The sequence below is a fragment of the Leptonychotes weddellii genome, chromosome 3, assembly GCF_054177405.1.
Source record: "Leptonychotes weddellii isolate Sample4059 chromosome 3, ASM5417740v2, whole genome shotgun sequence".
NCBI lineage: Eukaryota > Metazoa > Chordata > Mammalia > Carnivora > Phocidae > Leptonychotes > Leptonychotes weddellii.
The window spans coordinates 162,204,052-162,229,269 of record NC_138371.1 but is presented as its reverse complement, the minus strand read 5'-3'; the positions used below and the strand labels follow the sequence as shown (position 1 = coordinate 162,229,269).

The 25,218-nt window shown below is 42.5% G+C and overlaps 1 protein-coding gene across 5 annotated transcripts in view; it reads left to right on the top strand.

The window, feature by feature from the left end:
• The window catches only part of ABCC4 (ATP binding cassette subfamily C member 4 (PEL blood group)), a 231,460-nt gene that overhangs the window by 189,993 nt on the left and 16,249 nt on the right, over positions 1-25,218 (top strand). For all 5 annotated transcript variants that reach the window (XM_081815104.1, XM_031028548.2, XM_081815103.1 and 2 more), the window contains 4 exons: positions 1,380-1,535; positions 11,650-11,739; positions 18,629-18,801; positions 19,235-19,340. In XM_081815104.1, coding sequence (XP_081671230.1) covers positions 1,380-1,535; positions 11,650-11,739; positions 18,629-18,801; positions 19,235-19,340 — 525 coding nt within the window. The remainder of the gene's footprint in view (positions 1-1,379; positions 1,536-11,649; positions 11,740-18,628; positions 18,802-19,234; positions 19,341-25,218) is intronic.

Here is a 25,218-nt window from a genome sequence, read left to right as displayed (position 1 = left end):
TTTAAAATTTTACTGAATGAATTTACAAATGATTGGAAGCATGTCTCATACCCTTCATTGATTCCAGATACTACCTAGATGAGATGGTATCCTCTCTTGGGAAGCTCCCACCAGGGAATTTGTAGTTGGGTGTTGGTCAAGCTCATTGGTATTTAAAAAAAAAAAAAAAAAAAGCCAGTTTCTGCTTTTGTACAAAATAACCAATTTTGTACAATACAGTTTCATCCCTGACCGGCATTTTACCTGCTTTATATTGGTGCTTTGATCTTGTCAGTGCATTTAATTTCTCTGTGCTTCGGTTCTAATAACCAGACTGATACTGAACACGTATCTTTCCCAAGGGGGTAATTGTGAGTATTAATTACTTTGCAAAATGCCTTTTGAACTGCTCAGATGAAAGGCCCCATATAAAAAGCAAATGTTATTTGTGTTGTTGTTGATGACGATCTCATTATGGGTATTTCAGCTACCGGCTACTGTTTTTTAAGACACTGAGACTTAGATTTTAGAATTTTAAGATGTTTCCTTTCGAGATAGAATGTAACCAGGTATTTAATAGCCAGAAATGTTTTGGTTGTTCTCCCAAGGAATAATTCCTCTTAGGTGGTAGAATTCTGGGAAAATGATCACTGTTTTACATAGAATGCTTCTGACTTGTTGATATCTGTATAAAATTATCCAAGAAATTCTCAAGGTTCAAAATACCCAGATGCTGGGGCACCTGGGTGGCTCAGTCGGTTAAGCGTCTGCCTTTGGCTCAGGTCATGATCCCAGGGTCCTGGGATCGAGCCCCACATCAGGCTCCCTGCTCAGCAGGAAGCCTGCTTCTCCCTCTCCCACTCCCCCTGCTTGTGTTCCCTCTCTCGCTGTCTCTCTCTGTCAAATAAATAAATAAATAAAATCTTTTAAAAAAACAACAAAAAAACCCCCCAAAAAACAAAATACCCAGATGCTAGGAATAATGCTAATTTTAAAACTGACTTACCAGCCTCTGAGGAGATTGCTGGTTTTTCACTGCCAGTGGGCTGATCGTATTATTTTTAACTTTTCTTTAGACCCAATTGATCTCACCCAAGGACAGTGCCCGCCCCCCTGTCGCCCCCGCCCCTCAGACACAAGGGACATTTGTCAGTGTCTGACATTTTCGGTTGCCACAATTTGGGGCAGAGCACAGGGATAGTGGTAAACATTTTACAATGTACAGGACAGCTCTCTACAACAAAGAATTATCTAGCCCAAAATGTCAACAGTGCCAAAGTTGAGACCCTCTTTCGGACCACGTTCGTTACAGAACTTCCTTAATCCGTCGTCAACAACCCCAGTTTCTCCTAGGTATGTTGCGTATTATTATTCTTAATCTCTCCTGGATCTCTTTACAGGTTGGCATTGTGGGAAGAACAGGAGCTGGAAAAAGTTCCCTCATCTCAGCGCTTTTTAGATTGTCAGAACCGGAAGGTAAAATTTGGATTGATAAGATCTTGACAACTGAAATTGGGCTTCACGATCTAAGGAAGAAAATGTCCATCATACCTCAGGTATACAAGTCAGGGCATTGTCGTGTGTTCTTCTTATAAGGGAACTTAAGTTTAATTGCTTTTAATTTTATTGCTTTTTTAAAAGAAAAAATGAAGGGTTGATCCTTTTGCCGCAATAGAGTATATTTTTAACAGCAAGTATTTTTATCTGATACCAGGTTGTGTGTGTGTGTGTGTGTGTGTGTGTGTGTGTGTGTGTGTTAGATTTAATAACTTACCAGAGAAATTTCTGGAATCAGACTTCCCCAGGTACCACAGTTTTATCCACTGATAAACACCTAATTCTGAAAAGAAAATGACGAATGATTTGTTTAGCACTTGAGAGGCTTCTATAGGGAAATATGGGTTTTAAGTGTTTTAATGATACAATTTTGCTGTAGGAAATAAAGCTAACTTTTCAAAGGTAATTGTCTCGGAGGGCTTGCTATGAAACTGCTGGGCTTTGAGCATCACTGTGCGTATAGATGCTTTGGGGAGACTTAGAAGCTGGCCATTAGTAAATGAACTGTGACCAGGAGGCAGTAGAGAATACTGAGAAGAGCACACGAGAAGGAGTGCCGTCTCTCTGGACCTCAGGTTTCTCCCCCTCACGAGGCAGCTCCTAGTACCATCGCCCAGAGCTGTTGTGAGGCCTGGCTCAGTGCGTGTGGAGTGCTTCTCCTGACCCAGCACCTGATTCTGTTTTCTTATCCTGCTTCTTAATAGAAGTGTGACTTTCTTTTCTTTTTTTTTTTTTAAAGACTTTATTTATTTATTTGACAGAGAGGGAACACAAGCAGGGGGAGTGGGAGAGGGAGCCCGATGTGGGGCTCGATCCCAGGACCCTGGGACCTTGACCTGAGCCGGAAGGCAGACGCTTAACGACTGAGCCACCCAGGTGCCCCAGAAGTGTGACTTTCAGGAAACGTTCCAGAGATTGAATTATGCACAGTACGAGCTCCTGTCATTCCTCGTGGTTCATCCATTCAGTTTCAATAAAAATTTAGAAATTATTGATTGAGCAAATACTGTCCTCCAAGTATATAGCCCGGGGCAGCGTAGGCCCCTTGCCCACTGGCCTGAGGCCTGCAGCCCTGGGGTCTGGTCTTCCATCTACCCTCTGCTTTGGTGCTTACATTTACTCCAGACTTAGCTGATTTTTGTTTTGTTTTTGTTTTAAGTTGGGGTTTTGTTATACTCTACAATCATCTGCCTAGCAGAGGAAGCTGAGAAACACTCTCTCTCTCTCTCACACACACACACACCCTTGAGATGAGAAACATGGGGAATGAGACAAAGAAAGCCATGCAAATGTGCTTCCTGGCATGTGAATAGAAAGAGCTCGCAAATGCCTGTTTATTAGAAAACATGTAGAATACAGCACCCAAAACGGAGGAGAGTGTGGACTTCCATCTTAAGATTGAGTATAACTGTTGCTGCCTACCACTGGCCTCTGAAATAATTGGAATTATTATTCTAAGTAATTTCACAATCAAAATCAAGATACTCCTTTCAGAACCACAGTGAGATGCCCCTTATAGGCCTCACTAGAGTCAGTATTCTCAATAAAACGGAAAATACCGGGACCCCTGGCAGGCTCAGTCACTACGGCATGTGACTCTTAATCTCGGAGTCATGAGTTTGAGCCCCATGTTGGGTATAGAGATTACTTTAGAAAACAAAACAACACCACAGAAAATACCGAGTGCAGGCAAGGTTGTGACAAAATTTGAACCCTTTTTTATTGCTTGTGGGAGTGTAAAATGTAGCCCCTGAGGACAACAGAATGGAGTTTTCTCAAAAAATGAAAAATAGAATCACTTATGAATGATCATATAGAATTATCGTATCCTATTAGCAGTTCCACTTCTGGATATTTATCCAAAATAATCCAAAGCAGAAATTCTGAGCGATATTTGTACACCCATGTTCATAGTAGCAGTGTTCTCAGGAGTCAAAACGTGGAAGCAGTCCCCATGTCCTTAGGTAGATGAATGGATGAACAAAGTGTGGTATGTTCATGCAGTGGACTATTATTACTCAGCCTTAAAAGGGAAGGAAACTTTGGCATGAGCTACAGCATAGATGAACCTTGGGGACATTATGTTAAATGAAATAAACCTGTCACAAAAGGACAAATACTGTATGATTCTGCTTATATGAGGTACCTAAGTAGTCATTTTGATGGAGACAGGAAGTAGAATGGTGTTTGCCAAGGGGCTGGAGGGAGGGATGGAGAGTTAGTGTTTAATGGGTACAGAGTTCCAGCTGGAATAATAAAAAGAGTTCTGGAGATGGATGGTGGGGATAGCTACACAACAATGTGAATATATTTAAATACTCCTGAACTGGTCACTTAGAAATGATTAAGGTGGTAAATTTTGTGTTATGTGTATTTTACCACAATTTAAAAATCTTTAATAGCTCTCCTATCCCTGATGCTTCTGTGCTTTGCTTTTTTTTTTAATTGAAGAATAATTGACATACAGTATTGTATTAGATTCAGGTGTACATCGCAGTGATTCCATATTGATATACATTATGAAATGGTCAGCATAATACATCCAGTTCACCTTTTAATCCCCTCCACCTATTTTGTCCATTTAAGAAAAATTTTTTTTTAAACCTCCTTCTTTTCAGGAAAAATGGAAAGACATTTTCAGCACATTCAATCCCTGTATTTAACAATTCCCTCTGGCTACTATGACTTAAGTGATTACAGTAGAAAATAAATGAGTTGAAATTCCCAAGTTTTATATTTTGGTTGTACCCATCTCTGAAATGGGCCAAACGAGATTAGTTAGCAGAAATGATGGGCGTTGTCTGTAAAGTACTTTCATGTCCTTGGATGAAAGGATTGAGGAACATGTCCCGCATTATTTTTAATGCTTCTTAATAAGAAATGGTTGTATGCTTGTGTACATAAAAGAACTGTATAAATAAAGAAGTAACGTTAGATGATTCTTGGCTCTGCCACTAATGTTTTGGAAGCACATCTGAGCAAAGACTAAATACACCTTGACATCACCAGGTCTTGGTTCTCTTCCATAACTTCCCACCCTACTTTTGAGCACGCTCAAGGTGCGTGCATCCTGCAGAGACTGTGCTTACAAAACAGTACTAAGCTTTGTATCCATGTAGATAATGATCACCAACCATTGTAAACACAGAATCTTTATTTTCTCACTTTATGTGCCTTTGCCTCTAAGGCACAGTGTTGGTTGATGAAAGCGAGTCTTGAGAGATGTGCAGAATGTGTAAAGGGTCCCAGGAAATCTTGCAGGAGGCAGCCAGGGGTGGAACCTTTAAGAGCGCTGACCGAGTGTCAATACGACCCACATTTTTATTCCAAGTCTGTCTCAACAAGTGTGTGACCTTGATGATGTCACTTGGCCTCCAAGCTCCACTGTCCTTGTCCTTAAACCAGGTCTAGTAATTACTGCCTCACAGATTCGTCGTGAAAATTTAACGGGATGAGAAAATGTTGGTGGCCCAATGCCCTGCTCTTAGGAATGCTACGTAAGTAGTACCTGGTATTACTAAGGATCAGGGCACTAGCCTTTCCAGTATTATTGTTACTTAATTAAAAACAGGAACAGAGGGCTCCTGGGTGGCTCAGATGGTTAAGCGTCCGCCTTCGGCTCAGGTCATGATCTCAGGGTCCTGGGATCGAGTCCCGCATCGGGCTCCCTGCTCCTTGGGAGCCTGCTTCTCCCTCTGCCTTTCTCTCTCGCTCTGTCTCTCATGAATAAAAAAAAAAAAAAAATCTTTAAAAAAAAAAAAACAGGAACAGATTCTGGAATGACTTTCTATTTATGTTTTTGTGGTCTTTGGTGATTTCTTTTACATCTCTTGCTTATCACGTAAACTAACTTGTTTGTATAAATTTAAATGGTGAAACAAAAAAAGTGAGCACAATGTGAATTTTAGGGTAACATGGAACAGAAACCTACCCAGCGTTTTTCTCACCAGGAACAAGAGGAAAGAAGTATCACTTGTTTTCTTTTGTTTTCTGGCTCCTCTCCCACCTGGTTTCTTTCCTGACCACTGCTCTGTACCCCACTAATACTATGTGGTCCCCTGTGAAGACCCTGATGTATTTTCTCAGCTCTCCCCAAATGCCTGGCTTTTTCCTACCTCTCCTGGAGGCTGTCTCTCTCATTTCTTTTGATCTGGTGCTGGTTGTCTTTCCCTGCTATCTCCAACTTCATCCTCACCTAAGTTATATGGTTATCCTTATCGTCGGACACATTTAAAAATGGAGGCACTGTGAGCTTAACCCACTGAACAATAAGGGGCAGAGCCAGGGTTCATATTTATTTTAGGGAGATTCCCAGCTCCGAGCCACTGACCGATCTGCTGGGGACCGGGGCACCCAGTGACTGCCGTCCACAGTAGAACTGCTGTACCTCACGATCCTGCATGCACACGTGTGCGCACACACGTGCAGAAACACACATTTCCCCACACACTATCACTCTTAGTGCTTTGCACTCTATTTTCTATTATATCCATTCTATGCTAGTTCATATAAAAGACAAAATGATGGTCATGAGGCACAAAATTGATTTCATGATCCATTGGCTGCACCTGCAGTTTGAAAAAGCACTTTCCCTCACTGTCCTGTCTGGCCGGGCTCCTGCTACATGTGAGTCCTGTGCCTGGAGCCTCATGGGTGGCCCCGATTCTCACCGCAGCCCTGCTGGCTTCACCCCGTTTTCCAGGAAGGAAGTGAAGGCTGGTGGGGGTGGTTAATAATGTACCCTGAGTCAAACAGCTAATAAGCAGTAGAATCAGAACTCAGGACTGTCTGACTTAAATACATATACAGTACATGTTTTTTTGAACTGAATGATCTCCAATATCCCACCCATTGTTTTCTACCCTACTCAAAAAGGATTCCCAAAAATCACAACAAGGGAGAATAAATAGAGAGCAAAGTCAAAAGATACTTCTCCCAGTGCTACAGTGGTGGACAGTGGTGGTTTTGAAAGGCTGAAACACTTGTGACCTTTGCTGAAAACCTTGAGGCACACTCAGCCCTAAAAGAAAATCAATTTAGGAAAAGGGGTTAATTCACTTACAGGTCATGGGCAAGCATCAGCAGTAGGTACTCAAAATTGTACCTTGCTAGACCTGAGAGCCCTTTCTCTTTACAGTGACTGCAGAGGTGGGAAGGTCTGTTGGCCTGGTGGCTTAAAAGTTACTTGTCTATAGTGCAGACAGCTTCCATCCCTCTTCCCCCAAAGTGAATAGGAAACAGAGTCCTTGTGTCTCCACATCCTCATTTAGGGAACCTATGAAGTTTGGAGCAGTCTCTGCAGAGGAGAATGGAGGCTTGTTTGTTTTTTGTGTTCCCGCTTTCGATGAGCCAGGCCTGCGTCATTCCCCGGCTCCAAGCTTGCCGTGAGCCTGGCTACAGCAGTGAGCTTCCACGGTGGTCCCGCTCTCCCAGGCTCATCCTGGTCGCCTTTGACCACTCCTTGAGGGATCAGACCGGGGAGAGAGGTGATCACAGCCAGGACCGACGTCGGAACAAGGGGTAAGGGAGTGGTGACCCAGATGGTGAGATGGTTAGGGGCCAGTCCCCCCCAGGGAATGTTCAGAAACAAATACTGTGTTCTTATGAATGTACTCCGCAATTTGTATAATTTCAGGGGTAAGCAAAAAAAAATGAAAGCACTTTCTAAATTTCCAAACAGAACAGGTCGCCGAAATGGACACTTCCCTTTGTGCTCACGACCTGAAATAGTTAAACATATTCCCCAAAGAGAGCAAAAAGATGAGATTATATTTAGGGAATAGCTTGCTTATCTGAAAGGATCTGGAAAAATGGATTTCAAAACTTTTTTGGATGGATTCTCTACATCTAAGGCCCCTTTCCTTTTGGCACCAAGAAAATGTTTTCAGTTGAAAAGTGATTCCATGCAAATTCATTATTTATGATTGTACCCCAAGGGTTGGCACAGATCAACAGCTATCATCTTTATCATGATTAAACAGATTCATTTTTTTACATTTAATAGACTTTTTAAAATCAAAGCAAAAGTGAGGTATTTTTTAAACCATCCACTCTGCTCCTTTGGTATTTCTGTTCCCTGGGTTATCTTTTGTAGGTGGAAAAGGTCAACCTGAACTGTCTCTTTTAGACTTCTTTATTCTTACCTGGTTTTCTTTCCTCTATTTTTTTTTTCCTTGTTGAGAACAGAACTCAGAGAAGAGGTGGGTATGCTGTTACTAGTAAAGAAATACAACTGGATTCTAGCCTAATGGAGTCAGCCTTTTGTTTCTGACACTGAAGTCTTCATTAAAGCCCGGGGAACTGCTCCCAGGAGCTTCTGACCTTTTTGTATCGAAAGAGGACTTTACAGGACTTAAATTCTTTTTCCTTTGTTGGCAAACAATTGTTCTTTTCTTCTGAATATGGATGATGATCGGTTCATTCAGAGGCTACAGGATTAAAAAAAAAAAAAGGAAAGCAAGATTTAAAGCTCCTTCAGGTGATTCTGTCATTCTTGGAACAGGGAGATGAGCTGCCCTTAATAAAGGTCCTCCGTTTAGAAATGAAAATGTAGCTGTTAGGACGCGCGGGACCGGCAACCACTCTGGAAGATATATTTTAGTCGAGGGCAGTTTTCTGGTTGGGGGCTGACATGATTAGGGTATGGTAAAGTGTTGTGCTTTATCTGCCTGGTTTGTAACCACTTGTGTGTTTTTTGTCTTGGACCAGGGTCATTTTAAGCTTCTGAAGGTTAGTGGGTAGGGTTTCTTTTTAGGATAATGAGAGGTTTGTCTTTCAGTAGCGTATACAAAAGGCCTAGTAAGACTGCAGTTCTGTCTTACAGTTGTGTTGAGGGATTATCAATTTACTACACTAAATGCTTTGATTCAGAGTGGCCATTTTTGGGTCACATGGCTGATATGAACTTGTGTTACGTTGGTAACAAAGGAAAACATTACTGAATATGGCACAAAGGATAAAAAAAAAATAGCAACTTTAAACTGATGAAAAACAGATTTGATGTTCAGGTTCCATTTAAAAGATGACACTGAACAAGAGCATTTGTTTTCCTAACTCTGCCATACCAGCTAACTCTTATTAAATGAGGTTTAATTGTTTACCTTCAGAAAAAAATATACTTAGGCTAATATATTTAGTATATATTATATGTTTACATGAAGGGTGTATGTCTGGCCATAAATCTCGACACTGAAATGTTCTGCCTGCAAACATTTTTACAACATTTATTTATAAGATTAGTTTATTAACTTCATTGCTTGGAGGTGGGTACTTTAAATAGTAGTATCTATCAGAAATGATAATTAATTTGACCCTTATCTGCTCCTGCAGTATATGTCTACTGTGAGCACTTTTATTACCTTTTGAAGATAATATAGTGGTTTCTTATTTGGCAAGTGGATGAAAGTAGAATGAATAGAAACCAAAATGAACACCATGCATAAAACACATTGGCATATTAAAACAGACATTGTTAACAAATTGCCTGCTGGTTTTAAAGAAAAATACAGCTTCAATCAGTTAATGTTCTAATAAACCATTCTCTTCATTCAAGTTTTGACTGAAATTGTACTCATTTTGAAACATATATTTGGCATGTCATAACAAAGAAAAATATTCTAATTTACTAAACTCTTTTCTTCTAATGACTGCTAAGGAAACGTGAGTAATCGCCTACTATATCCCTTTAGATTGACAGTAGAGTTTTAAGTGGTGACCCTTAATTGCAATGGGAAATGGTTAAACTTAACTTTTTCTCTTTATGATCGCGGTGACTCGCTGATAATGAGCAGAACCTCCCTAAGGCCTTGCAGATACCTGAGGTGTCTGCTTCAAGCTCAGCTTAAAGCAGCTTCCACTCTGTGTCAGAGGGAGCAACTCCTCTTTCTGCAAAGAATCCCACTTTAGTCCTCCAGTCTTTGGAGAGATTCATTCCTTTCAAGACCTTTTCCTAAAGAGAAAAAGGCGAGGGAGGTGACGAGAGAGACCCTTCCTGTTGATGAAATAGGTGATCGAATTTTAAATGTGTGCTCTCCCGTGCCTGTTCTCTTGAATCACCCAAACTATGACTCCCGAATCCGCGAATCCTGGGCCCTTTCATTCTTTAACAAAGGAAGGAAAGTCTTCACAAGGCAGTTTTTTGTAGATTAGCTTAGGTAACACCTCTGCAGAGTGTACTTTGAAAACCAGGTGGACACTTCATCCTAGACCTCTTACTGGATGTGAGTTTGCTTTATGAGAAGCCCCTGAAGGCAAACACATTTGGGTCCTGTACACCTTGACAGGCTTGTGGTTAGTAGAAGCCAAGTGACCACCTCCCCCTTTGGTCTTGAAGCTGATTCCTTAACCTGTTCTCTTTTCAGCCCTTTTACCTCCCCAAATACCAGTCCTCAAAGTTTCTCAGTTTGGGCCGCAGAGTGGATACTGCCCATGGTTTAGAGCCTTGATGGGAGGAGGATGGGTAGCAGCCCTCCTCCTTTCAGGAACCTTCAGGGAATCAGCTGGAGAAGGAGAAACGCCTAGCTTGTTGAACTCTTCTTAGAATTGATCATTACAAAGAGTAAGATAAAGTAGAATCTGAAGAATTTCTGAAGTAGAATGAGTGAAGACTTTCAAATCCCAAATACGATGATTGTTATCCCCCTGACAGGAACTCTTACCATTGCTTAGATGGTGGTTTAGTCTTTGATCCTAAACTCAGTAGTTTTAAGGGAGACTTTGAACTGGGGTCTTGGGGTCTTTCAGGAATCATTTTGAAACCTCATATGACCAGTGATTTTTCAGTGTTGTTGGGGCATGTGGGCCACTTAATCAACTTCGTAAAAATAAAGCATCCTTTTTAAAATGTCTTTTAATATTTGGATTTTGCCTTGAGGCAGGCATGTTTTTTGGTGGCACACTTACTGTCTTCTGCGTCCATTTCCCTCTCCCGTCTTAAGACTGAGAGCACAGGGAAAGAAGGTATGGGAGGCTCTCTGAGTGTTCTTCATGGCTAGAGAGAAGAAAAGTTTACCATCTTAATCTTCTCAGGCTTTTGAGAAACGAGGGGGAACGGTCCAGCCCCAAGGTCAGGTGAGCTTGAGGCGGGTGATTCCCTTGAGCCGTTCTTGGATGCCGGTGGAAGAGTCAAATCTTCTCTTGTTCCTACATCCGTGCATCTCATTGTTCTTCCACCTTCACTGAAAGTAGCCAGTTGAGCTCTTCCCTGCTACCCATATTCTTTTGGCCTGGGTTAGCAGAGCCTTCCAGAAAGAAAACATACATGGCCTACATACGCTTATGTACCAGGTTCTCTCCTGAAACACAGAAGGAGGCATATATTGCAAGCGTGATCTAATTATGGCTCCTCCTGAAGCACATGAATAGGAAGAGCTATTTAAATTAAAATAATTTATTATGATGCACGTCACATGGGTTTCAGGTTATCCTGGGTTTTAGGTTCTGTGAGGCATGTAATCCCAATGCACAGACAAGATAATGTGGGGATTAGCAGGTGCAAACCCAGAGCCATCTCTTCATGCATAGAGGCGCCACTGGGCCCATTCGTTTACATTCTCTTTGGACAAAAAACAGGGGGTCCCGTTCATACGTGGGGAGAGGTTCCCCATCCCAGAAGACTGTTCTACCAGTGGAGGAAACATCCTAGCTTCTTTGTCACTGCACATGTGATTTCCCAGTTTTGCTTTGAGTCACAAACGTCAACCAATCATACTATTGGTATGTTCCAGTGTCACACCAGGAGCGGTAATAAACTTACATAGCTCTCTTGTTGTCATGTTTCTTAAATAATTATATCTGTGTTTTTCCTGTTTAAGCAGGTACTGCTCAGAAAGTATTTTTAAAAACCAAATTTCCTTTCTCTTCAGTTTCTTCTTAAGACAACACACTTCAACAGTTTCTTTTGTTAGTGTTCAGGGGTCTGGAAGATATTTTGGGTCACACTTTGTATAATGGAAAATTAATAGAGACACTGTTTCATCAACAGGCATTTGCAACCCTGTTATTAATGATTATAGTGAATTTTGGTTTTATATTTTAATTCTGTTCTGGAATTTAGCATTGAAATAAAATGAAAAGAGGCTACAGTAATAACATCCACTATTTTGGAATATTTAGGAACCTGTTTTATTCACTGGAACAATGAGGAAAAATCTGGATCCCTTTAATGAGCATACGGATGAGGAACTGTGGAATGCCATAACAGAGGTAATTTATAAAATGTAATTATTTAACTTGTTACCATCAGTATGTGTGTATGTACCTGTAGAACATTGCAGGTAATTAATGGGAATGTATTGGATTAACTCATCTTGTTCACCATCCAGGAGAGCATGGATGACTTGGATACACACACACACACACACACAAGTATGTATTGATGATGATGAAAACCAAAGATAAAATGTCTCATGTTTTCATTGTAACTTTCTTCCTGGAATCCAAAGCAACTAGATACATTATCTTACTTGTCTTTAGCAAAGCACTAAACTGGAAGTTACATTTATGGGTTCAAATTTTAGTGGCCAGTTAGCCTACAACATTTCATTTTACTTTTCTTTTCTTAGGAAACATCCACTAAATGAAGACAATAATAGTTTTTCATCATACTAATAAAATGCTTTGAGGTTTTATAAGAAAGTGTTCATAAAAGTAAAACAATGTGTAGTAGTTACTCTTGGCAAACAGTAGCATTTAAATGCTACTGAGTAAATGGAAGTAACAGAACCCTGGAACTTTTTCTAAGTTTTTAAACTGATATAATCATTTCTAGAGGATTTTCTATTATTTGTGTAGTGTTTCCATTTGGACCACTTCTTTGAATTTCCTTGCCTTTGCATGGAAAGGACTTAGGGTGTTAGGATGCTGTTGGTTTGTATGTTTTGACACTAATTATTTTGTGCATTTGCCCTAATTCTGCAAATTGATTCTAAGCTCCTGGATGGCGGAAACCATATCAAACTTCTAAACCTTAGGCAGACTTCTAATCCCTCGTAGGACCTAGCTCCGTCTTTGGCTTTTAAAAAGCCAGCACTTTAATAACTAGGTTGATCTCTTCATTTTGGGACCATGTGGCTTAGTTCTTTAAAAACAGTTGCCCACATCCCAGTGACTGATTGCTCAGATTGTTGTTGTTTTGCATTAATGTGTTTGTCATTGAGTGTCACCCTTCCAGGGAACGCTGAGCTCTTCCAGTTTCTAGATGAGCTTTGTGAGCAGGCAGAGTTGGAGGCCCTACAGTTTCCTGCCAGTCATTCTGGTTTCTGAAGGCATGTCAGTGCCGAGTCTTTACACACCCACCCTGCTTTCCAGTAACCATAGGGATTTTATTTGCCTAAATTGGGCTAATTACTTCACCTTCTCTTTCCTACTTGAAAGCAGTTGATCTCGGATATCCTTTAAGTTGGGGAGTCTTTCTCGGGTGGGCACAGTTAGCCATCAAATCTAAAGAAAAATAGGACAACCATTGTTTGCTTTTGAACTCCGCTGACAAATTTGGTGGTGCAATTGTGACACGCCTTAATAAAACAGGAATTACTGGTAAATTATTTTTCTGTTTGTTTCAGAGCTTGAGATCTCTCCTCATAGATTCTCAGATAGTAAAATTACTCTAGAAACACACTGTTCCAGGACCCTGAAGAAATGTTAATGAGGAGACAAATCCTATAAAACTGTCTTAGAACTTTGATCATAACGTGTGTTTCATCTTATACTGCTTTCTTCTGCCAAAATTAAAATAAAAATTAGTAGCTTGTCAGAATTCTAAAAATGATGTGATGGAAGTGGTAATAGTAAGATCTACCTTTATTTTCAATGACATCAGGAACTTTTTTTTTTTTTTTAAGATTTTATTTATTTATTTGAGAGAGAGAGAATGAGAGACAGAGAGCATGAGAGGGAGGAGGGTCAGAGGGAGAAGCAGACTCCCCGCCGAGCAGGGAGCCCGATGCGGGACTCGATCCCGGGACTCCAGGATCATGACCTGAGCCGAAGGCAGTCGCTTAACCGACTGAGCCACCCAGGCGCCCCATCAGGAACTTTCTTAAATAGAAATAAACACGACTTTCACAAAGAGAAGTGAGTGGTTTTCATGTGTTGCTTCTGGAATTGACCTCATTGCCTAGTGATGCCTCTTAGAGTGAGAATTCATCCCATAGTTGTGTTTCTCTAGAAATTATTTTTTCATGATGTGTGTGTTTTTCCACAAAAGATTTAGTAGATTTTCTTAAAATATGGATATATCATTTTATTTACAGTATGATTCCAGCTCTTTTAGTCATTACGTAGATACGTGTACCTAATAAAGGCACCAAAACATAAACGTTGCTTATTTGGGGGATAACAACACAATAAGTGATTTTTATCCCCCCTCTCCCCTTTGGCTTTTCTGAATTCTCCAGATTTTCTCTGGTGTACTTTATTGCTTTTGTCTTCTGGATCGCATTCCTGGCAGATGAAGTACTACAAACTTTTCACAGTAGTTATGTGGGTTTCATGACCCTGTTCAGGGAGGTTGAGCTCATTCTGTAATAGGTCAGGGACCCTTCACCTCGAGTCCTTAGAACCTCCAGGCCTTTAGACTATGGACTAAGAAGCTTCCTTCCCTGAAATTGTACTCACGTTAGAATATATGTGCATTTATCTGGTGAGACACCATACAGAGGATTCAGTCGTAATGCCATTCGGATTCTTCTCAATTTATCGTCTTCAGTCTACCCACCATCTCCACAGCTTGCTTCTTCCCATGACGTCCAAATCTGAGTGCGTCATAACCAGGCCTGCTCTTCAGTAGATGGTAGGAGACCTGGTATCTTTGGCAGCTCCCTTTGGTCGACGAACCACCCTGGTCAGCCGCTTTACCAATGATGCCAAACTGGAAACAGGAACTCAAACTCATAGAGTTGGCTTGAGAGCCAGTAAGAGAGCACTACTGTTTTCTCCTCTTTCAGAACTTCAATTAAAAGTTGTTGGTTTTTTTTTTTAAGTCCTTTTGGTTGTGTTTCCTCCTCTCCTGGATGGGCTAGACGTTCAGAAGGGTGGCAGTCCTGTGCCTGTTGCCCATCTCATCTGGCCTCTTTTCTCATATATTGAAAAATAGCCACAAACCAAAGAAAGTTCATTAGAAATTAGTGGCAATTGGGGCACCTACAAAGCACTGGCAGTTTTTAAATATAAGTAATGACTAGAAATGAAGCAGTTTATTAGTCAAGGGGCTAAAAGATCATAACAGATCAAACTCAGCGGTATAATGCTCCTTTAAAAAGCCACGACAACAACAAACAGCTTTAATCCTCGGATATGCAATTAGGAGTAGGGTGCGTCATGTCATGTTAGAACTGTGGAGTGATCATCCAGTTACGTCCAACACTGACAGCATCTCAGTTAGAATACGGGTATTTCTCATCATATAGAGAACTCTGAGCATCAGCCGTGTGTGCGTGGGGGGTGTAATGCAACTCTTGCTTTCATGATAGGTTGCATTTCCGTTTCTCCGGAGGCCATGTATTTTGGTAAATGGGCTCCCCCTTCGCTTCATTTACTGTTGGCTTAGTTCTAGTAAGAGCTCTTGTCCACCTGTTGATTGCATTTCGCACTCTCTTCTCTCTCCAGCCTGCATCAGCCTTTCTTTTTGAAAAGTGAGAAAGCTGCGCGAAATGTGGAGATCCCGTGACATCTGTTAGCCTCCTGGGTGGGGCACTGGCACCCGGTAGATTCAGTCCGCGTAGCAGGTTACTCTCACAAGGTTTACGATGGTGCAAATGGGTGTCTTACGAATTCAGTGTAGTATTTTCAGTTTTGCTGAGGTTTATGATTTTCCTGAGGTTAAAAATAATCTGAAGTACTCTGTATGGACATATATAGTTTTGAATAGCATTATTTGACCCGTTTTCCTTTAATTTTTTTAAATGCTTTGTACACTTTAAAGTATGCTGTTGTGATATTTTGAAGCTACGTAGTTGTGAGGAATATATTTCTTTTACAATGACATTTAATAAGAAAATGGTATCGCGTATAAATTATATGGATTTATTTTCTGATTCTTATAGGAACAAATATGTCACAAAATAAGATGCACTTGTGGCTTCATTCATACATCCAACAAATACCCAATGAGAGCTTTTTTAGAGAGGCATTGTTGTACATTCTGGGACTCTCACAGTCATCAAAAGAGACCATACCCTCTCGGAGCTAAAATTCCCATGGAGAAGATGGAAAATACGCCAATGCGTATGTAATCAGGTCTCTGTACTGATGCATGCAAAGAAGAAAAATAAAACAACATGAAGGGAGTTTAACTGAACATGAAGCGAGTTTAACTGACCGCATTATGGATGGGCAAGATCTATCGATCTCTTTGTATCAAACACTATTGAAAACTCCGCAAACACTGACTCATTTTATATTCCAACAATGTTGTAGACACCTTTAAAATTATTACAGTCTTATTTATGGGTCAGGAAGCTAAGATAGAGAAAGTCCAGGAACTTCCCCAGTTGGCAGAGCCAGGCAGTACTCATGCCCAGGCTGTCTGGCTTCCGGGTCCCAAGTTTGTATTTAAAAATTTTCACATCACGGGCGCCTGGGTGGCTCAGTTGGTTAAGCGACTGCTTTCGGCTCAGGTCATGATCCTGGAGTCCCTGGATCAAGTCCCGCATAGGGCTCCCTGCTCGGCAGGGAGTCTGCTTCGCCCTCTGACCCTCCCCCCTCTCATGTGCGCTCTCTCTGTCATTCTCTCTCTCTCAAATAAATAAATAAAATCTTCAAAAAAATTTTTTTCAAATCACAAGAAAGTAGAAGCAATAGTGTGACCAACACACATGCACCCTTCATCTGGTTAGTATATGGCCACATTTGCTTCCTCTCTTCTATAGTCTCTGTTGTGCTGAACCTGCTGGAAAGTAAGTTGCAGAAATTTTCATTGTAAGTTACAATTCACCCATAGATACCTAAATATATATGGTATAAGAATAAGGACCTCTTCCTAACATAATCCTCATCTCACTCAAGACACGGAGTAGCACATTATGCTATTATCTCAAAGGTTTTCAGATTCCCTCGGTGTAACTCCTACTTACTGTCTTCTGCCTCTCTCGTCTTTTCTCTGTTCTAATACTTCATTATAGACGGAATGGGTGAAAACACTACAGAGGGCTTTTCCGTTTGTATCATTCTCATAATCAGCCCTGATTCGTAAATGAAGACAGAGTCTCAAAAACCAGTGTTCTCTGGAAAACACGTTTATTCGTCAGGCAGCTATGGGCAACCCAAAGGAGGATCAAAAAACCAGGCTAGTGAGCTGTCACCTGAGTCAGGGGCAAGCATGAGGTTATCTCTTCAACATCAGGATATCAGGCTTAAGAAAGACCCATTGGCTTAGACAAGTGTTACCAAAGTCAACTCAGAAGGAAGAGCTGATAAAAGCCTCGATCGGTTCCATCCTCTCGGGTGTAGATCTAAAAATTGGTTTCATAAGAAGAATCACCTGTGAGCCCTCCTCCTTGTGATGGAGGGGGTTGACTAAGCCGAATCTCCCATTTTGCAATTTTCAGTGCAAGGACTGGCCTTCACCATCCCGATCTTACATACCTTTCATGCGAGTGCTGAATACTAATACCATATCTAATGCTAACTCAGATTCCCGTTTCTGGGGATTGGACTTTGGTCTTAAGCACAATAATCACATTCACAGAAGTGCTTCAGCATTTAGGATGCTGTAAAAAACCTTGCTCACACACCCTTGGGTTTTGTCATTTTGACATTGCAGTTCCATGTCCCTGCTTGTTGGCCATCACCCATCGATCTCTCAGTCTCTTAAATCCAAGTGTATTTACTCTCTATTCTTTAACTCTCAAGGATAGTGTGAGTTTGGTTCTTGTAAAATTTCCCCAAAGACGTAGGCATGGAGCTGAGCTCTACCACTCAGCATGGTTTGGGATTATCTTTGGTGTTTAACAGTTTGTTTTTTGGAACTTATAATTTTATGAAGATAGACACTATTCTATCACTATTCTATCTAATATAAACACTATTAAACTGAGAGTCTGGGGGAAATAAGATGTGATGTTGTGCCCTGTTTTTGTGAGTTTTCATTCACTGCAAATCCTTTATGAGATTAAAGTAAATGTACTTGACTGTTCTAGCAGTATGGATTAAATCTGGGAAAGAGCCATCCCCAAAATAGGGTCCAGGCTTGCTAATTTATGAGGTGTGGTTTGCCATTGTTTGAATTTGTTTATTTATTTTTTTAACTTTAAAACCTTCCAAAATGGTAAAGTGCTCACAAGGTTATATCTTTAGAGAACCATGCTTCCTACAGTAATTAAATTTTTGTTTTCTCCCTTTAGTGTACTAACTCCCATACAAAATGTGTTCTGGGAAACTTGACTCAACCATACTGATCCTTTTAATGTTTTTAAATGTTTAGACTACACTGAGAGAAATAACTTCATTTTTTGAGAAATTTCCTTAATTAATCCCAAGGGAGGGGTCCCTGGTGGACATCACGGGGGACACAGATGATTTCTTATCACCAATTTTACCGAGGTATCATTTTACATAACAGAAAATTTCCTCACTATAGGTGTGATTCAGTGATTTTTGGTAAATTTGTAGTTAATCATCATAGCAATCCAGTTTTAGAACATTTCTGTCACCCCCCCCCAAATTCTCTCTTATCTATTTACAGTTAACCCTCTGCCCCCAGGCACCCACCGTTCTGCTTTTTGTCTTTATAAATTCCTTCAGTTACCTTTTATCTAAAAATTAAGAAGGAACGTTTTTAATTATTCCCTGTGTTACCTTGAGAATAGCTTTATTCAGCATAGTATATATCTCTTCATGCATGAACAGACAGTGCCTACTGATGGCAACTCAAGAGTCTCGACTCCCATTAAGCTTGTGCTCCTAAGTCAGAATCATTCTGTCCTGAGTTGCAGCAACTGTCTTTTTCAGTAAACGGTGTCCCCCCCCCCATCATGTGACTGGACACATAAGATGCGTGAGACGTCCTGAAGACTTCTGAGCTCTCGTGTCTAGTGGGCTTGTCTACATCAGGAGTAGTTCGTTTAGGAAGATGTCATTCTTTCTGCATCCACAGGTACAGCTTAAAGAAGCCATTGAAGATCTTCCTGGCAAATTGGACACCGAGTTAGCTGAATCAGGATCGAACTTCAGTGTTGGACAGAGACAGTTGGTGTGCCTCGCCAGGGCCATCCTCAGGAAAAACCGGATATTGATCATTGACGAAGCGACAGCAAATGTGGATCCAAGGTACAGAACTGAGGTCCATGAACCGTGGAATCCAAATTTTAAATGTGGTCATTGAGAAACATTTCATGATGCTGAGAAATGTTTCTAAGCGCTCTCTTTGCCCCAAAGACACCTCTTGATAATGTTAATTCTGGAAAACAGAGGAAGAAACCAAAATAAGTTATACAATGTTAATGGTATTAGTAGGCATCCTAACAGAGCTAGTTTCCTAAATTCAACACCTGAAAGTTTCAAGCAATTGGAGGGAAGGATATTTTATGTCATTATATGCAAAATAGGAAATTTCTAAATAGATTTTTTTATACTGAGTTTTTCAGCAACAAGATCATGTCCTTGATATCTAAAAACCTTATGAAAATGTCATATGATTATTTTAAGTCTTAAGTCTACTTTTCCCCTTCTACTAAACTAAATCCAACTCCTTTGGTTCTAGAACTGATGAAGTAATACAAAAAAAAATCCGTGAGAAATTTGCCCAGTGCACCGTGCTAACCATCGCACACAGGTTGAACACCATTATTGACAGTGACAAGATCATGGTAAGACCCTCACCTGTGGCATTCCAGGTGTTTCCATTAATGTTCAGTTCTTCAACTTCACCTTCCTTGTACAACCTGATAGAAACCTCCAATAAGTTTGTTTTCTGTTCCTTTTTCCTCTCATCCCTGCCAGTAACTCAAGTACTTAACTATACCTTCAGAATGTGAAATTATATAATAATTTCACATTTCCATATTAAAAGTTTTTTGAATTGTCCTTTTTCTGTATGATGGTCAGCCATGGAAATAATTCAAATCCAAGATCTGGCCTCCTCTGACAGCATGGCAAAACAGTCGTTTTCACCGTGTCACAGTTGTTTCAGTATTTTGGATTCTCTTAATCAAAAAATTAGCCTTTCGTTTAGGCTGCCAGTTGGTTGGTGGGTAAGTTGCAGAATTTCTCAGCTGTTGGGATGTTCACAAGATGTAGTGTCAGAAGGGAGTCTGAGAAGAGAGGCCCCAGTCAGAAACACAACGTATTTCAACAGGAAGGATTTCATGTAGGGGATTTAGCGTAGGAATTGGAGGGCTGGGAAAGTGGACAGGAAACACTGGGGTAATAATTTTAGGAAGCAGCTACTGAGCCCCAGGACAGATCTCCAGACCTAAGAACTCGGAGGAGAGACCCCAAAGACTCCTATGCGCAGATCTCCTAGGAGAACCACTGCCCACGTCTGTGAGGTGCACCAAGAGGCTAGTTCTCATTGTGTGTTCTTTTTTTTTTTTTTTTTTAAAGATTTTATTTATTTATTTGATACAGAGAGAGAGAGAGTGAGAAAGAGAGAGATCACAAGCACGGGGAGCTGCAGGCAGAGGGAGAGGGAGAAGCAGGCTCCCCGCAGAGCAAGGAGCTCGATGCGGGGCTTGATGCGGGGCTTGATCCCAGGACTCTGGAATCATGACCTGAGCTGAAGGCAGTGGCTTAACCAACTGAGCCACCCAGGCGCCCCCTCATTGTGTGTTCTAATGGAAGATGGGGGCTGGCGCCAGGTTCCTGTCCCCGGGCGATGGTGCGAGAGTGGCATAAGCCAGGGAGACCTTTTGCTCTGTGTCCCACCTTCAGGCCCCCCTAGTGCCCCCTGCTGGTGGAACCCAACAGAGCACCCACTGGTCAAAGCGTCTCCGACCCGGGATTTGCAGAAGCCCAGCCCCAGCATCTCACGTGAGAGTGTAGGAAGAAAGGTGGATCTGGGGCTGCGAGACTAGATGACCAACCAGCAAGCCTCTTACACAGTAGATCCGGCTACTGCACACATGGCAGGCCCCCAGCTTTGGTCTCTAGATAGCTGTCTGGTATCTTCTAGGTTTGACTGGCGTTTTCTTTCTTAGTAATTCAGCCTTTCCTTTCTTATGTTTCTTTCCTTTTTCCCTTCTTACCTCCCTTTCGTCTCTATTTTCTTCTCTTTTTTCTTCCGTCTCCTTTCCCTCTCTTGCTTGCTCAGTATCCAGGCTTCCTTATGTCCAGTGAAAAGGAGCTGTCTCTTTTGACTCTTTGGGGCAGTTTCTGGAATATTACCTCCCACCCTGCTTCATATGCATCATCAGATGGGATCATCAGGACGGGAGGGGCACTGAGAACATCCCAGACTCTCCACAGTGAAGCAGTGCCTTCAACCTCAGCACTCCCCAGACCTGGACGTGTATAGGAATGAGCTCTGACGAGGCGGATGACAGGAGTTGGGTATTCCCAACCAAAAGGATGCTTTGGCTTCAAGCAGTGTGGCCGGTCTGGACTAGAACATCACAGTAAGAAGCAGGCCACCCCGGTAGGGGTGTTCCATGAGGGCGGGACAGTGACTCTTGGATTCCAGAAACATTTAGCATCGAGCATCCTTATTCCTTCATTTTGTGTTCTTGAATGGTAACTGGAAAAATAACCTTTCATTTCTATCTGTTTCCTATCACTTTGTTCTCATCTCTCGGCATTGATGTCACAGATTGTCCCCAGAAGCGTCCTTCTTCCACAGTAAATGAGTGATGCCATGACGTTTCCCTGTTTGCCGTGCTTAGTCAGGCTTTGGGGGCGGCAGCAGGAAGCTGGCTTGGTCTTCAGCTCAGTTGGGGGCCCTTGCTCCTAAATGTACCATATAGATTTATTTTGGGGTTTTGGTGTGATGACAGTGATCGTGGCATATCATCTCATACTTAGAAATACTTAGAATACTGTGGCCTTGGAATGCATGATCCGTTAGGGAAACAGCAAAGGACAGAACTTGGCAGACCCGTCAGCTGGTTGTTCCTAAATCTTATGCACCAGCGTCTGACCCGCAGATGGGAACTTTTCTGTATCCCCTTAACCAGTAGGCTTCGTTGCTGTTATCAAAACATGTCCGTTTGTGGAATGCTCTCCTTACCAGTAGCTCCTGGTAAATTTCGAGAATCTCAGATTTTTCTCTCTTGGTCAGTGTCTTTGTCCAAATCCTTAATACAGTTTTGCAAAGCAATTTGCAGCCCCTCCCTTCCTTTCTAGCCTGGCCTCACTCTGCTCTCCCTCTTTCCTTAAAGAGGGAGTTCAGACTGTTCAGTCACCTTTCAGTTCGACTGGATGTTGGCAGCTTAGACTAAGGCGCCAGCAGTGGAAATGGTGAGATGGTTGGATTGGGGGCAGATAAAGGACGGTGTGCTGGTGGCTACTGAGCAAATGAGGAAGATTAAATTAGCTGTCATTATGACCACATCATGTGAGGGAAGGGGCCTGAGGTCCGGGGGAGTTGGGGAGACTGAGGGAGAAGTTGGTTTGGAGACGGGAAATGCAGGGTTCTCTTTAGAGCCTGTGACCTGTGCCTGGAAGGACCTCATTTTCTGTGGTGGACTCTGCATGTCTCCATGGGGCTGCCGCTCCCACCAGGAGAGGTGAACTCGGCCACTTGCTTACATCTTGGTCAGAGCTGGTTTGGGTTGCTGACTCCTTTGACAGGAATGGCAGGAATGGACCTCAGGGGACCCGGGTGGCCCGCATTCCCTAGCTTCATTGTTGGTGAATTGTCCTCTAGGCTCCATCCACTCCAGGTGGAAACCTTCTGTTTTATTCTAGAGCGTCTGATTCTCAGTTGGCTTTCAGTCCAGCAAAACACCGTAAGTCATGTTCTGTTCTTGAACCTTTGATTTTGGGAGCAATTCTTCTTTTCTTGCTGGCTTAGAAATACCCATTTCCTTTCCAAAAAGCAAGCGATGGTCTGTTCTGTTATTCTGAAAGCTTTAGGGGCGTAAAGACGCGTTGGTCAGCTGCAAGGCCTACTGCTCCGGAATGGGCTGGAGGGTGGCCGGCCTCGGGGAGTGGCTGGGGAAGTGACGGATGCTAATGAAAGGCATAACCAACAGCCCTGTCATCGTAAGGTCGTGTAATTGCACGCGCTCATGGTGTCATAATTACATTTCGTTGCACTGGTGAATACTTCTGCACAAAGACGTATGGATATGGTTTTGTTTACTGTAAGTAAATCAACAAAAGGCTTGTTGGGAAACAACTGTGACTTAATTAATAGCTTTGTTTATGTGTTGGCTCTCCAAAGGGATTTGCCCAGTTTGGGTTCATTAAGCGCCATTAATGTGTTAGGCTTAGAATTCTATTTTACAAAGATGTTCCCTCAGTTTTAACTTTATTAAACATGATGTAGTCATAATGACAGCTAATTTAATCTTCCTCATTTGCTCAGTTGCCACAAAACAGTGGAGCAAGACAGACAAATTAGAAATCCTCTTTCTCCTAATACTCACCACTATCTCTGCGTTAAAGACGGCTTCTTCCCTGTAGTTGGAGGATTAGCTGGTTACTTGGGACCTGTCTTCTCTTCAGCCAGTGGTACAGCTTTTTCCTCCCGTCCCCGCATCCCCTAAGTCCTGACAGCATCCCCAGACTCCCCCGCCGGCAGCTGGAGCAAAGCAGACATCCTCAGACCTGCCTCGCTGCCTGGGTTCAGCATTTTCACTGGCAGGAGTTAGGGGCTTCTGCAGAATAAAAGCCGGGGCTGAGAAGCCCAGAGTCTACCTCTTACAGGCCATGTTATGGTTTTATGGTCTTTATCTTTCTTCCTAAACTCCAACTTCTTCTGAGTAGAGTTTTTCCCAGAGAAATCAAACCCAGACACTGTTGTAACGTACCCACCTGGAAAAGCACAAAAGCACCTCAGAGCCACCTGGAGTTTTATTGAAATGCTATTTTTCACTTCCTGGAGCTTCGCTTCACTAAGCCTGCATACGTGGCCACAGTTAGAACATTTCGGAAGAGAACAGCTCCTTCAAAACACCAAGAGGTTTCATTCCGGTTTTCAGAGGGAAAAATAACCACTGTGACGGTTGAAAGCACAATCCGGGAGAAGAAATACTTGCAATAGCAGGAATTTGGGGGCAGTAGCTCCAGCGGTCACTGTGACCTAGCGTTCAGCTTCCCCAGGTGACAATGGTGGACCATTTCAAGACCTAAGAAAGGATTCTGAGTAATACTCCCCACAGTATCTTATCACAGAGAAAATCCCAGGCATCCATCTTACCAGAGAGGGACCCAAGTTCCAAGGCTGGATAACTGCCCCTCTGCCTCTTTGTCCCTGGGCCACCAAAAGCAGATGTCTGAAACTCCGACCTCCCCACTCTGCTTGCTGCTAAGTGGGCTCTCCCTCTGTTGCTTGTTGCCGTACTGACAGCTGTCCCAGGCGTCTCTCTGCTGTTGTCAGGTCTCTCGTCCACCCTGTCCTGTACCCCCTCCCGCCCCGCCTCTCCCTGCAGCCACCCCATATCACTGATGGCATTCGCCATTTAAAAATGGATTCGATTATTTTGCAATGGGTCCATTTAATTTTTATATCTAGGACAGCTACCTGGAATATCTGCAGATACATGGGCCTGATAAGCACGTCTTCACTGAGTTTATGTAACTGACTGGCTTGTCCAACATAATGTATTTTCCCTTAACCTGCTAGAGAGCGCGAGTGATTGGAGGCTGGCGTTCCTGGAGAGATGTTGGCGCCGTGGGGTTGCTCTCACACCAGCTGGAACGTGTGGTCGCGTTTGTCATTTAACTCGGGCTATAGGAGAGTTGGGGGCACCGCGGGAGATCACGGGAGCCGTTTCTTCCAGATAGAAGAGATGTTAACAATAAAAACTCAAAATTCTACCTGTTTTTCTGTACATAAAGAAAATCTGGAGTTGCTTTATGTTTACTTATTCTGAAAGATCTGGACTTTTTGCTCAAACCAGTAAAGGTAAAGGCAAAGTGGGTACAGTTCTGTGCCTGGACTTTTTTCAGTCTGCACCCCAAGGGGGCTCTGTAGCCGCTGGTGTGATCTCGGTGGCTCTGCACTCTTGTTTCTGCCAATGTCCCTCCTCTCTGACTGCACCTTCTCTCCTTTCTCTTCTCCGATACATGAGATAAATGAGTTTCAAGCCTCCGTCCTCAGCCCTGGTCTGTCTGTCCCTCAGGTGCCTCTCCCTCTTGCCCACTCAGCTACCTCAGGTATGTGGCCCTCTGAGTCTCTACCCCCGGTCTTGTCCTCCCTGGATCCCACCGCCCGATTCCCAGTGGCAGCCACACTCACTCCCCTTGAGTCCTTTCAACTGCACCACTGGGCAGTCACGCCATCATGCCCCAAATTCCGTTTCCTTTGTATTTAACTTGGAACCAGTGTGCACTCTGCACCTGCGTCTCATCATGTACGATGCCACGGCTGGGAGATGCAACAGCAGAACGGGAAACCATGGCATCCTGCCCTTAAGGAGTTGACGGGCTCATCTCTGGACCTCTTGGCTCATGTTCTCTGTGTCTGGAGTGGCCACTCTCCACCCCCCAGCCCCACTGCTGTATGTTCAAGCCTACCCATTCTTTCAGGCTCAGTTTGGTATGCTTTCTCCATCTTGAAGCTCGTCCTCAGAACCTGTGGCCAGA